This window comes from Acanthochromis polyacanthus, chromosome 9 (assembly GCF_021347895.1).
Source record: "Acanthochromis polyacanthus isolate Apoly-LR-REF ecotype Palm Island chromosome 9, KAUST_Apoly_ChrSc, whole genome shotgun sequence".
NCBI classification, from domain to species: Eukaryota; Metazoa; Chordata; class Actinopteri; family Pomacentridae; genus Acanthochromis; species Acanthochromis polyacanthus.
In genome coordinates, this window is record NC_067121.1 from 25053119 (window position 1) to 25068285 (window position 15167).

General features: G+C 41.0%; 1 protein-coding gene across 8 annotated transcripts in view; it reads left to right on the plus strand.

Annotated features, from left to right (window-relative positions):
- tnr (tenascin R (restrictin, janusin)) overlaps nt 1-15167 on the plus strand; it is a 181506-nt gene that overhangs the window by 108162 nt on the left and 58177 nt on the right. For 6 of the 8 annotated variants that reach the window (XM_051953970.1, XM_051953974.1, XM_051953972.1 and 3 more), the window contains 6 exons: nt 2232-2351; nt 4831-5053; nt 5198-5298; nt 6440-6602; nt 7820-8317; nt 15005-15124. In XM_051953970.1, the coding sequence (XP_051809930.1) occupies nt 2268-2351; nt 4831-5053; nt 5198-5298; nt 6440-6602; nt 7820-8317; nt 15005-15124 (1189 nt within the window). In that variant the 5' untranslated portion in view covers nt 2232-2267. The remainder of the gene's footprint in view (nt 1-2231; nt 2352-4830; nt 5054-5197; nt 5299-6439; nt 6603-7819; nt 8318-15004; nt 15125-15167) is intronic. The other 2 variants (XM_022204971.2, XM_022204973.2) reach the window with 1 other exon arrangement.

A 15167-nucleotide genomic window follows, 5' to 3' on the forward strand; every position in this document is an offset into this window, starting at 1 on the left:
AATTTGGTACTTTATCAGATTGTAGTTGCAAAATTATTTTCTAAGATATTTCCTTGCGAGAACCTTGTAATTTGAGACTCATTATTTGAAAAATAAGGACAGTGTTGAGTTGACAGACTACAATAATTCCAATTAGTTGCTAGCATCACTTACAAAATCTTTGCTTTGACACTCAGCAGGTCAAATGAATGTTATAGTCTGAAATTTATCATCAGCTAAGTATAAATTGTAGCATGCAGAAAAGAAGATTTTGCATGATCGATTAATATCTACTCCAGTTTGAATGGAGCTTTGTTTTTTAAGGACAAATACTAAGGAAACTTGTAAAAATTTCTTTTCAAAATTACAAACTCAAAGATCTTTGTTAAAAATGTCTCTTGATGTTAAACTAAAAACGGATGCTGATTAATATGTCATCCTTGGATTTTGTTGGCATCAAATGTTCATTGCTGATGCAGCTCGGGTGTACAACAAAACATCCTGGTAACAGTCGAGCTGCTCTCTGTCACGCTTGTTAAAGGAGGTGAATGAAACATCTATTCAGCGTGCCATTTGTCATCATCACGTCTCTTAAGCATGCATCCGCCATCGAGTGAAGCTAGCCAAGGGGACACTGCTTTAGCTAGTGGCTGTGAACAAGACGGTTCCAGTTGGCTTTGTCCATCTCACTCCTTCGTCATCTTCATGCTCCTCATTTGTTTGCTGAATCCACCAGTTAAGCGTCTCCTGTCGTGTCAGGCAGCAGCTCCATGCTTGAGGGGATGTAGAACATTTCCCATCTCTTCGGCACGGAGCAAACAGCATTGGTTGGGAGTCCATTCCAGCAAGGCCGAAGTCATTTTTAAAAGCATTAGAAGCACCATCTGAAGTGAGGCATGCTGTTGATTGTAACATATGACCAGCTATCTTTCTCAATGAGCCCTTTATGACTTATTGTATGTGACAAACTTGCTTGATGTGGGTGCTTGTGTTCACCACACACACACACACACACACATACAAAATCTTGCTTTTCAACTTTGTCAAAAAAATAAAAGATGTGCTCAGGTGGATACAAAAGATCTTGAAAGATGAGGGGTGAGACCTCTGCAGTGTGAGAGCAGGCAAACTGAAACATTGAGTATGCATTAATTTCAAGAAAAACATTTCATTTTCCCTGAATGAGACAACCTTAAAAGGATCCATGGTTCACACACACCGGGAGTCTCTCTGTTTCTCATTTATGTGCAAATACACTGATGTTTCGACATTTCCAGCCTCGCGAAAAAAAAAAAGAACAGAAAAGCGGAGCCAGTTAGGTGCGATAAGAAGACTTCCATCTGGCTCTCACAAAAGGCGCCAGCTGAGAGCAATAGCCTGCTCCACCAACATGAGATGCATTGTTGTGATAAGAGGTTCTTGAATACAGGCTACACAGACTCATCCTTCTTAACTGGATTCTGCCGGCACATGCATAGACATGAACACGCAGAAGTGAAAATTGGAATCGTTCTTAAAATTGCCGCAAAGCACATTAGAACGCGCACGAAGCCAGCTGTGTCTACACTTGTGGGATAAAACATCTTCTGCAGGTTGTGTAAAACCCGTGATTCAGATTGTTGCAACGAAACTCAGCAAATTCAAAAATCCACTTTAAAATTAGACCTCGGCTCTCCACTGCCCTGTCTGCGCTCACATGTGGCAGGCTGCTTGAAGCATGCACGACGTCGGCTCCTCTTCTGGGCGGCTTTTATTTCAGCGCGTCCCTGTTCTCGCTTCCGTGCTCAATGGAGAGGGGATTACAGCAACATCACTCAAGCCATGTCTCTGCTGAAATCCATCTATCAACCCTCTCCCCGAGCAATATTTCTGTATTGCTCCCAAGTGGGAAGATCAAATGTTTCGTATTGCACAGTGAAATCCATTCAAAGGTTCTTAGCCGACTCCATAATCCCTGGAAGAGTTTCTTTCCCTTCTAAAGCCAATTATTTTACATCAGATCAAAGGCGTTTATTTATCATTTACAGAGGATAAGCTGAATGTAGTGGAACTCAGTCGACACACAGGCTTGTATATACAATAAGTTCCCATTTCCATGGTGGCCCAGGAAGAAGTACTCTAAATCATATTTATGCACAGACACCATTGTGCCAGCTGTTTTTTCTTTCCGGAAGCTTAATTTATGCTAACTCCCTGCTTCACTCCCCCCCCCCCTCTCTCTCTCTGTTCTACTTCTCCTCTCTCCTGCGCAGGTGCGAGTGGACAGGAGTAGTAGGTTTGTTCCCAGCATGCCACTGGCACAGCAGCATCAGCGGGCCGCTGCGCCCACAACAAGCTGGATCCTGGCTTTGGCTCTGTTTCTTGCTCTACAGGTAAAATTGTTCATACAAAATGGCTCTGTCTGGAGCAAGCTTTGTTTTTTTCTTCTTCAATATTTATTTATTTTTTATTTTTTGGCAGCGCCGTTAATCACTTGACTCTAGGCACAAATTCACTGAAATTCTATCCTGGCCAGTTTGCAGTAATAATTTAGATGGCCTGCATGTTTTCTCTGTGGTTTTAATGTTTCATGTTGTTTATTTTTTTAGTTTCTTCAAGGCGATAAACAGTTTTAGTCAATAAGCTCAAGTTTGAGTTTGACCGCCTTAGTTTTTGCAGCTGCGTTTGACAAGCAAAATAACTTTTGTTTGCAGTAATAACTGGCGCAATTACAGCTCGAAATTCTCAGTAAAGAGTAAGTTCTAAATGTCAGGCGGATGCAGGAAAAAGCAGGCTTCTCATTTCTTTTTGTCTTCGGCAGATTTTTACTAATTCCAGCTAATTATGCAAATATTCTCTCTACAAGTTGGTGGTGTATCTGGTCGGTTTTTGTAACATTTTCACCTGTTATGTTTTAAAAGGCTTTTGTTTGATGTTAAATATGCACTTGATAGTTGCAAACACAGTACTATGCTACAGTACTTCGATTAGAGTGACACATTCAAGTTAAATATCAGCATCTTTGACCTGCTGATGATGAAAATAATGACACAGCATTGTTATTGTGTTGTATACTCAAGGAACAAGCTAACGTCAGGCTGCTATTGTTATAACTTGGCAATTTGCTGACTTTTATTGCTGCAAGAGGAGCTTTTATGTGGACTACAGTTGTGTTTGGCAAATGTACCGCTATGGAGTTGCTGTTTTAAGTAAGCTAAGCCCACAAACTAATTAGTGAAGGATGTGCTCTTTGGGCTGGAAGTAATGTTCAGTTTCAAGGCACTACAGGTATTTGTATCTTTTGTAGAGTAGAACAGATGAACACATTGTTTAGAAAATGAACTTGTTTGCTTTTGTGCTATTGGTTTCGGAAAAACAGAAGGAGTAAGGAAAAGAAATACTCCCTCCAAAATGTTAAAGTATGTCACTTGTAGTGCATCACCTTGCACATTGTTCGACAGACCTATGAAGTTACAGTTGGTGTGATTGCACGATGATATTTCTATATTCCTGCTAGACCGAGTTAGTGCTACAAATCTTAACTATTACCGTAATTTCCGGACTATTGAGCGCACCTGAATATAAGCCGCACCCAACAAATTTAAAAAGTAAAAAATTTTATACATATATAAGCCGCACCTGACTATAAGCCGCAGGTGTCCACATTGTAACATGAAACATTTACACAGAAAGATTTTATTTAACTTGGAATTAAATACATATTTTCTTCCGGTACAGTGCCTGTAACACGGCAGTGAAACGCATTGAGTCAGTTCACACTGCCAACTCCAACGCACTAAGCTAGCACACTTAGCTTAGCGCGCTACCGCTAACACTTATCTTTAAGTTTTTTATTGTATTGTATATATGTGGAGAGGGATTTGTGGTTCTTGCCTCACCTGCCTGTTCGGAATCATCATCATCAGAATCATTTCACTCTGCCTCCGTTTCCACACTCGTCTCTGCAACACACACACACACAGCTGCAGTGCTCCTCCTCACGTCACACTCACACACACATACTCTCTCTCTCTCTCACACACACACACACACACACACACACACACACACACACACACACACACACACACACACACACACACACACACACCTGCCTAGGTTAAAGGAGAGCAGGCTTGGCCTGCAACAGCTGCGTCATACGCATTTCTTCGTGTTTTCCATGATGAGGGTGTGTGCATGAAGCACAGAATGACTGATCTGAAGAATTTAGTGTGTGCTTGATTTAATTCGAACAGTGTCAATGGTCCACTGTGACCTGTTTGGTAATTTTATTAGTCTGATGTGACGGGGCTAAACTTAATGATGGCATGAAGCTCACACATAAAAATCTATACATTAGCCGCATCTTTGTATAAGCCGCCGGGTCCAAAGCGTGAGAAAAAAGTAGCGGCTTATAGTCCAGAAATTACGGTAACTTTGTAATCTCAAATCAAATCTTTTTAACAGATTACTAAATTTACATAAAGCACGATGTAAACACAGTAGCTCCTCATATGATCCAGTGGGGTTTAGACTTGTCTGCCTGCGACTATATTTCCATCTCATCGCTCCATTTAAATTTGCCTATTTAATGTTATTTTCTGTCTAAATTCACTGGCAGGCAAAAAAGCACAATCTGAAAATAGTGAAATGTCACCACAGTCTTTTGGACGTGACCCAAAGTTTTAATGGGAAAATTGTTTTGGCAGTGTTGTCAGCTTGTGAGAAAATTTTCGTTTTATGTCCCCTTGGATTCTTTTCTTAGTCTTCACTCCGTCGTTTTGTAAATGCAAGATATAAAGGATAAAACAACTGGAAATCCCTGAGTTCAAACAGGCAGTGTTTTTTGTTTCATATTATCTCTCGCTCCAGGGTGCCGCTCATGCTGCTCCATCGGGAGACAACAAGCTGGTTCGTACCACCAGAGTGAGGAGGCAGGCCCTGGGGGAGGATCAACCCCCCTTTGCTTCCTCAGTCAACCAGACCCTGCGGGAGCAACCTGTGGTCTTTAACCATGTCTACAACATCAATGTGCCCTTGGAGTCTCTGTGCTCCGTTGACCTGGACGCCTCTGTACCACCTGCCCCAGGTGACGGTAAGGCCTTCTGATCGATTGAGTGTTTTGGTTAAAACCCACTGTAGCCATCTTGTCTTCCGTCCTGCAGACGCCTTTCTTACGCTCAGACTCACAAACAACTGTATTCAGAAGTTTCCAACAGCTGTTCTTTTCACTTTGTAGGTTCTCGTGCTGAGTTGGGATCCAGACCTTCTGTGGAGGGACCAATGGATCCGAATGGACCAACAGAATACACTGAGCAGACGCTGGATGCTGACAGCCAGGTGTGTGTTCTGTTAAATTTGTAGCAGGAAAGCTTGAAGAGAGTATTCAGGACGACACAACACGGAGTGAGATGTGAAGAGATTTCTTTAGAGTGAATTACAGAAGCAGGCCCTTGGGACAAAGAGCGATTCTTAAAAACATCTGTTTCAACATATTTACATATAATATTCATGGTGACATATTGTTTTATCCAGAAATAATAAGTAATGACTGATCCTCCAATGCTTTGAAATATGAAATCCATACACTTAATTGGTGTCTTTGCTGAATCATCCTTTGTAGAGAACGAAAGTGTAAAGTGGCTTTCATGAAAATGTGACAGTTTGAAAGCAATGTGCTAATGTAAAGGGGCTGCTCATAGTGATGAGCCTGCAGAGAATTAAGACCCTAATCTGTATCATCCCTCAGGTTTACAGAGCTCAAAGCTAGTTTCAGCTTATGGTTTAGCTGTCCAGCCTGCAGCTTTACTGCTTTGTTAAACTCCCCCTCCTCTCATAGCATTGATTTTAGCTACAGAAGCTGGCAACTGTTTTGAGAGAAAACACTCGTAAAGCCCACTCAGTCTGCTCAGCATCCAACGCGAGACACACAAAGTTAGCAACTAGCAGGTGAACACAGTGGAGCGTTTAGCGGCAAAAGAGACAGATATACCCTCGGGAGATGGCAGAGAGCAAAAACACAGCTAAAAGAGAGTGAATCGTGGACTTATCTTTACACAGGTGCCTACAAGCACAACTCCAAATGTATGATAATGTTACTCTGTACATGGTGCATATGTAAATAAGCACCTTTAAAGGTGATGTCCGGCTAACGATATGCTCAGGATGTTTCGAGACAGTCACACTTTTCCAGTAAAATATGACCAAATATGTCACATTCTTTGTTGGATTGACCTTGTTTCTAGTTTCCTAACACATGCCACATGATTTTTTTAATCTGACCTTCAAAACTGACCAAATTATTCCTGAAAGACAAAATTAAAGATAGATTTTCTTTTATCAGTTTAAGAATAAAGTCATGCATGCATGGTTGTGTGTCTATGGCAGGGCTAACAGCATGAGGCAGACAGCCACTGAATTATAATCATAAGTGGATATTGCTGTGAAAATTTATGTCTCGCCAAACTGTTCTCATTTTCAGGTAACATTCACTCACCGCATCAACATCCCAAAAGCAGCATGCGGCTGTCCTGCAACAACCACAATCCAGCAACTCGCCACCAGGGTGGAGATGCTGGAGAGAGAGGTTTCACTGCTCAGAGCTCAGTGTGGATCTGGATGCTGTGGAGACAGCTCAGCCATGGGTGAGGACTGTTTAACATTGATATAAAAGCATACAGATAAAGTCGGATGATGTAGGATTGTTTATATAGGCCACTCTACCTGCAGTATTTGTCAAAAAAAATCTTGCTGTTGTGCACACAACAAGTTTTTGGAAGGCAAGATGTGAAGAACTGCAAGAAAAAAAAAATCAAAACAAGCTGTTTTATACATGGCAAGAAAAAACTTGGTAATATAGGTAAACCAGGCAGAAAAAAAGGAGACAGACAGCAGCAGAATATTGATGCTCGAGGGCAACTTGTTTTTTCTGCAGCACGGTCTCGCAGCCTAAATGGTATGGAGAAACCTTTGTTATTGGCAAAATTTTGCTCACTATTCAGGAGATGCTGCCTTTATAATATGAGGGGACTAGAATAGACAGCGTTACAGAATATATTATGGCTAAAGGATCTGCTCCATTGACACCGCCACCCCATTCAAATATTTTCTGAAAACGCTCCGTCTCTACAGTAAGAATGTGATTATCTCTGGCAGTCATGATCAGAATCAGAAAGAGGATGAAAAGCGCTGCTGAGGGGGGCAGTGAATGGATGGAAATGCATAGCTTTTCGTACATGTTTGGATGACACTGTCTCTCATCAAGGCCGTTGAGCCACGTAGACATGAATAGCCAAACTATGATTAGATGTTTAACATAATTTAATGTCTGATTTCTAAATATGGGCTCATTTTTTGATATTAAAATGATGAGTTTCTTGAAATGTACATTACATGCACTTTATTTACATCCATCCATTATTTATACACAGCTTAATCCTCGTTAGGGTCGCAGGGGGGTTGGAGTCTATCCCAGCTGACACAGGGTCTATCACAAGTCTACATATAGAGACAGTCACACTTGCAATCACACCCACAGAGAACTTAGAATAATCAATTAACCTCAGCATGTTGTTGGACTGTGGGAGGAAGCCGGAGCACCCAGAGAAAACCCATGCATGCACAGGTAGAAGATGCAAACTCCATGCAGAAAGATCCCAGAAAAGGCTAGGACATGAACTGGGGATCTCCTAGCTGCAAGGTGAAAATGCTAACCAGCAAGCCACTGCCCCACCCCTTTATTTACATCAGCTATGTTAAAAATGCACAATGTATAAGTAAAATTACTCAAAATGTCAAACTATCCTGGATGATTATGTTGCAAAATATTGAATCAAGCTTCATTTTATCACATAGTATACAGCGTATATACCTTTCTTCCCAGGCCGTTTGGACTTCGTCCCAGGCTGCAGCGGCCACGGCAGCTTCAGCTTTGACCTGTGTGGCTGCGTTTGCGAGGAAGGCTGGACCGGCAAAAACTGCTCCGAGCCTCGCTGCCCCAACGACTGCTCTGGCCAGGGCGTGTGCGTCGAAGGAGAGTGCGTGTGCGACCGTGACTTTGGAGGTGACAACTGCTCAGAGCCGCGGTGCCCTTCAGACTGCTCGGGCCGAGGCTTGTGCATCGACGGGGAGTGTGTGTGCGAGGAGTCCTTCACGGGCGAAGACTGCATGGTTGGAAGGTGTCTTAATGACTGCTCTGACCAGGGGTTGTGCATCAACGGGACGTGCCAATGCCGACCCGGGTATGTGGGAGAGGACTGCTCGCTGGTCTACTGTGCCAACAACTGCAGCAAGAAGGGAGTCTGCAAAGAAGGCTTCTGTGTCTGCCAGGATGGCTTTGCCGGAGACGACTGCAACTCTGGTAAGCTGTTAATTTTTATCCTCCACTTCATTTATCAGTTTGATTCTCTGACTGCAAGTACAAAGGGCAGTTTATCTGTTTCAATTTCCTGAAGCAAAAATTCTTGGCAAAGAAGTTGTCCTCCCTTAACATTTGCTGTCAGTGTGACCAGGATCAAGTAAGTTGAATCAGAAATGCAGCCTAAACAGATTTCAGAATGACACTCTGTGACCCTCACAGTTCAGTTTGAATTATTAAACAGGAACAGGTCTCGATGAAAAAAAGGAGCTGCAACATTAGCTGGTGTGCCTCCAGTCTCAACAAGATTTCTTTCTAAAGTAAATTGCTGTTACTGTCACTGAGCTGCATTTGGATGAAAAATTCAAATGCATTTTTAGGATTACAGTTTACTGCTCATCTTTATAAAATCATCTGTTGATGTTCTTTTTCCATTTTACTGTGAGAGTATTTCAAATTTTTCATCGTTATTTATTTTTATATGATGTCGCTTGATAGAGAACACCAACCTGAAGTAGAATAATTCCACTTAAACTGCTCCTAAAATCTATTTTTTGGTTGGTCTTGCACTGTTATACTTCATCCATGTATGTTATACAAGTCTGATATATCTGCCCTGCATAAACAGTTAAAGCTGCAACTTTGCTGAACATTTGTTTTATTAATCAATTCAATTATTTAATATAAAAATGTCTGATGTTTCCTAGTCCAAAGGGGCATTTTGAATTACCTGACATTAAGCCTAAATATATTAATTTCACTCATAAAACAGGGAAATACAGGTATTTTTTCTCTGATATATGGCTGAAACAATTGTCAAATGTATTGGTTATTAATTGTCAATTGATTAATCCAGTGCAGTGTGTTAATCACAGTATATGACACAAACTTCAACATTAAAGCTTACTGAAGGTACCCATTATAGGTGTTGGCAGTCATGTGCCCCACAGGGCTGAGAGTTTGTAGATAGATAAAGGCTACACCGGGTGATATCATTCATCACCAAGAATAAAGGAGGTAATTATTGCCACCTCCTAGTGTAGTGTTTGGACAGAAAGTAAACTTCACAGGTTTGAAAACACAGCTATCAGGCCCGACAGTTTTTGTGTATGTGCAGCGCTAAAAAGCTAAATCCCTCTGTGCTTCAAATGCAGGTGGCGGGGCGCATGACTTGCTGGACAGCTGAAGTTGTAACAGCATTCATTTGTCAAAAGTCACATTCATCTGGGGAGAGAACTGTCACATTAGCTGCAGCTGAGACGGTTTCTGAGCCGTGCTTGCCTTTGTTCAAAGCCAGCTCTCGACGCCAAAATATCAGATCCACCTCTGCCATTTGAGCTGCCTGTCAGCCGAGTGACGGATGAGGACAGACAGAAGAGCGAGCGATAGAAAGGCAGGGACGAAAATTTTATTACTGAGGCCGATTCCTCGGTGCTGCCCTCCCGTTTAATATCTCTACCCAGTGAAAGAGACCGAATTGCTTGTTTCTTCGTAATTAGGGGCTAAAATAGCCAGTGCTTGTGCGGGGATAGCTGGCTGAATACAAAACAAGGCAGTTCAATTTCCACAGACTTGTAGGGTTAAGTGTTTCAAGTTATCAAAAGTTGAAGACAGCCGCATGTATTTTGGCTTCAATTATGGTGGCCTGTATTCTCACACTATGAGAAATAATGGAGGCTGTTGATTTTAAATTGGATGTTTCAGGCATGCAGTAAGAAATAGTATAGCTTTTACATAAAAATATATCCACCCACAAAGCAGAGATCAACTTGTGCTGAGGAGTGACATTCTGTCTTTACAGCTGAGATATTCCAGAATCCTTTCGATAAATCCTGATGCCACCGTGAGAAAGCGGCGGTGACATTCTTGCTTTGTTGACTTTGTCCTTTGAGTGCTGCAGTGGTGACAGACATTTACGTTTCTCACCTCGTTGTGGATACAACTTTAAAGTTCTGCAGCATATATCAAGGTACAAAAAAGTTTCATATTGTTTTTATAAGAATGTCTGTTTTATTGCGGCACAGCAGCAGTCAAGTTCACGTCTTCCTCAGTCAGCAGCTTGGCTTTTTACTAATAGCAGGTCATCATATCACATCATAGTAGCAGTTTAGAAGCCTACTGTTCGAACTAGCTTTGTTACTAGCCATTATATTTATTAGGAGAAAATTGTTCAGTTCTCTTTAAAGGATTTGGCAGAGATGCGACACTCACCTCATCACACAAACAAGCATTTATTTTGACAACAAACACGCCTAAACCTAAGGTGACCGCTATGCAGACAAAGAACACACGATATTTCTTTGTGCCGCTCATGGACGATCTGAGCAGCATGAGAACATAATGTTATCAGGGTTTTGGCTGAAATTGTGTTGTAGCTTGTGACAAAAGTCTTTCAATATCCTGAACCATTTTCTGCACTGAAAAGAAATTGATTCTCTTTTTTCCTGTGTAATAAAGTGTCTTTGAAAGTATATTTTAGAAGACACTTTCTGCCATTCAGAAGTTCGTAGCTTCTTATTATATGGTCACAACAAAATCATTAGTAGTGGAAGTTACAATGAGCTCTTTAACCTTCAGATATTAAATACTTTATTTCACATGTCTAAATAACAATTCTAAAACATATAGCTACCAGACTTTGGACAGGTAGTGTATACTTGTTGTTGTGTTCATTTATTCTGTTAATACTATTTCTTCTTTATTATTAATTTTAGTTTTTTAGCATTTTCAGTTTTTGTGCTTCTATTACATTTTTTGCTTATGGAATATTATTGAGTGTCTTTGCTCAAATCTTATTAAATGCGCTGCTGTAAAATCACATAACCAAGTTTGTTGCTGGACTGGTAAACCCACAGTACCCTAAGACAGCTGATAGTCAGGTTTGTGATAGATGTAATCCAGGATCACTAATGTTGGGAATCCGGATAAAACAGTCTGACTAACTTCATCTTGGTTTGTGATCCAGCGGTCTGGTTGGTTTGCAAATGAGTTGTGTACATGTACAATACATTTTAAAATATAATAGCGTAAAGAAAGGTAAAGAAACAAAACTGTGAATTTTGCTTTAACTTTTCACTCGTAGCAACAGATTGATTTGAACTCTCCTTTTAGGACCCAAATCATTTTTAAACCCCAAAATATTATGTTCCACAGCAACAGTTTCACTTTAGCCAGTTAAGCAAATTAATAAGAGAAATTTCATTACACAAAGTAGCCTGAAGGTAAGTTAGTCCTCTGATGAGGTACTGACCTCTTTTGTCCGCTTGAGTTTCACCGCCAAGGTCTTAGTTCAGTGGATACCGCTCTATCTGGCTATAACAGCATACTGATTAGGCCTAATGAGACTTAAAGACTCTAGGCGAGATTCCTCTATAACCTTCAGCAAGTTGCACGTTTTGAAGCAAACCTTAGGAAATGCGCATGCCCAACAAAAGCTTTTGCAATTTTTCAGCAATCAAGCAGACAGAAGAGCATTTGAATGAACTCACAAGTGTTCTTGTTTATGTAGATGATCATTTTGACACAGGAAATTATTTTCTAGAGGCTCTTCTTTTACATTTGTGATTCTTTTTCTGCATTGTACCTCACTGTGAGTGCTTTAAGCTGCATGCCTGAGATGTGTCTTCTACTATTCTCTTCATATATTTTGCTATTGAGAATTAGATGTCAGGATGCACTTATGTGATATTTTCAATAGTTTACACAAGTATTTGCATTCATATCATCTGCCAAGTGATGACCTTTTCTATTGCAGCAATCAAGGGAAGTAGTCAGGCTTTCTATATATTTGCGGTATCTATTAGAAATATGAAGAAAAAAAATCCAGATATAAGTTTCAGCATTTCTGCAAACTTTACAGAGCAACATTTTTACTCATGCTGCTCTTCCCTTTCTGTTAGAGTTGTGTCTTTGCTTTCAAGCGGCTCATCTATTAAACCTCCTGCATGACCGCATTCAGTCACTCTACTTCTGTCCCATGGATAATTGCCCCTTCTTTTGATTTGTTGTTTCCTTCCTGACAAAGCTGAGTTGAACTGATGAAATAAATCTAGCTGTGAACGCCGCGTTAGCTGTCCCCACTGTTCTGAAATGAACAAGCCACTGTACAGCGTGCGGCCATCTGTCGAGCATGTGAGAAAGAAGCTGAAATGGCTATTGAAGTGTCGAAAAGTTCCCGGAGGAGGATTCAGTGCAGTGCTGTTGTGTCCAGGGGTATCACAGGGGTGAGAGCGTGTTTATCACACCATCACACTTGCTGCTCCTTTACTCCTCTGTCTGTCTGCTTCACCCTCACTTTCTCTATCTCTTGTCTAATCGTCTTTCAATGTTACGGTAATTATTTCCTCTCCTTGCCTGGTCTTTTCCTCCTCCTGTTCTTCTCTGTCCGTCACTCCTCAAACTGTTTGTACCTTCTGTCGTGTCTTCGCCTCCTTTGTGTCCTTCACTTGTCTCCCCTCCTCCCCTTTGTTGTTTTTGGCAGTGGGAGCTGTAAACACTCTTGCTTATGCCTCCACATTTACATTCAGCACCACCTCTCAGGTTTATGGCTCTCCACTTCAAGCCTCCTCTTGCCACAAGCACTGGCTTCTTTCACTGGCTGGAATGCACATTCACAATGCAGACCTCCCCAGTATGAGATGTGCTCAGTGAGCTGTCTGAATTTTTTAAATTTTATTTATCACACCTGCCTACCTGGCTACCAGCTGCTTTGATCACAGAAGTCAAGTTGACAGTATCTAAATGAACAGGGACAGGGACAGGGTTTGGCTTCTGGCTTTTGGCATGATTAAAATACAAACTAAACATGAGACTTGCAGCACTTAAATGCTTGAAGGGTGATGCAAGATGTCTTATTTTGAAGTAAAATTATTGCTGTGTGCTTCACGGATGAGGATGTTTATTAATTCTGAATACTTGCAGATTCTTTCCCTCATTTGGTATATCTACTCAAGCAGTATGTTAGGCAGCACAAATCGACCACTGACAGGGTGATGTCTGGTTGACCTGTGTGAAATGCGCCGGCTGCTATGCAGCATCGAAAAGCAATTCATAAACATCACTCCACTTGCCAGCTGCTCGTCTCCACAACTAATTTAGGTATATTAGTTAGTGGTGCAGAAAAAAAAAGAATAAATCCATGTGCGATCTCTAAGCTTCACAAGCACTCTGCCTTTACAAAAGAAAGAAAGTGTTGACCTTACCTTGCGCATAGCGAAAAAGCCGTGTTTAAAGCTAATTTAGCCTACTTAATTTCTGTAAATTCTGCAAATTGCACAACTCACAGCATGTATTGCAGCAGAAATCGGAACACTTCCTAACATGACTGAGAATACGCCACTTTTTGAGATTTATGTAGCATCAAAGGAAACCTTTAAGCAGATCAAATAAAGATGTGGTAATAGCCATTACTCAGCAATTAATTTTCCAAAGCTGAACAAATGTAGGTTAAAGAAACATTTTCCAAAATGGTTGAAAAAACATTGACATTCAAGCTTATATTTGTGACATAGCCTATATGATGCTTGTTAAACAGCCATAACTGGTAACACCTGAACAGCTTCTATCCCTGTGGAGTGACTGAGAATTTGCACTGCCTCAACCACAATATCAGCTGAAGTAAATTCCTGCTCTGATGTTCAGTGATCATCTGTCTTGGTATTTCAGTGTTGGATTGGCTGGCATAAAATACGTTCTGCCTTCAAGTAAATCTGACTGATTAATCTACCACACCGAGGAATTACACCCCCTGTCAAAAGTTTTAGGACGCTTTCTCATTCAAAAGAATGATAAAGCTTCCTAAAACTTTTGACAGAGGGTATACATCTACCAGCACGAGGGATACACAACTTTCTTGGCTTCGCTCTGTGAAATACTGAAATTATACGTTTTAGATGTAAAAACATTCTTATACAAATTAGAACATATACTTACTTTGACACAATTAGTCCATTTTCATAGTGTTCCTACATTTTTGGCATCTTGCCGCTCATCTACCTCAGAGAAAAAATAGATTACAGTTCTGTCAGATGTGAGATGTAGGCAACAAGAACTCCAATGTTTTTTTTTTTTTTTCATGTTTTTGTTTTTCCCCCTCTGGTGCACTTAAGTAATTTCACAGACAGCCGTTTAAATCACACAAGCACCCTCTGTTTACATGTTGTCGGCTTAATAGTGGTGTCTGTCATCATTGATCGAGCTCCAGGTGCTGCTGTGAGCTTTCTGAAAATTGATCAAATCAGTGAATCCGTACATTAAAACACTGCTGATTTCTCCCCGCTTCGCCAACAGAAAACCTATATTTGTCCGGTACATTTCTGTGCTCAGTCAGCCTGGTGGAAGACAGTTTGTCTGGCTGCTCATTTCGGCTTCTCCGATGCTGCTGACAGACATATGGTTTTGAGGATAGAGATGCTAAATGGAGGTCAGAGTCAGTGCGGATTCAATGGATGGAAAGCTTTAGTAGCGCCTTCGGGCTGCCACTCACATCTCACTTTTAACGTGGATTCCCAAAAACTCTAATCTTTTCATATGTAGCACATCATTAAGCTACTACAAAAGTGACACAGTAGTTTAAAGTTGTCGTTTTCATTGTAAGACTAGAAACTAATTATACAAGAGCCCAAAAAAAGTCAAAAATATGTGACTTTGTGTTGTTAATTTTGTTGTTTTTTTGTTTGTTTGTTTCAACAGTGGCCCCGGCCATGAACTTGAATGTACGAGAGGTGACGGATCGTACTATTGACCTGGAGTGGGAGGGGTCTGTTGTGCTGACAGATTTCTTAGTGACCTACACACCAAGCAGCCCCGGAGGTACGTAGAGCTCTACGCTGGCCTTTAAAAGCAAGGACGGTTG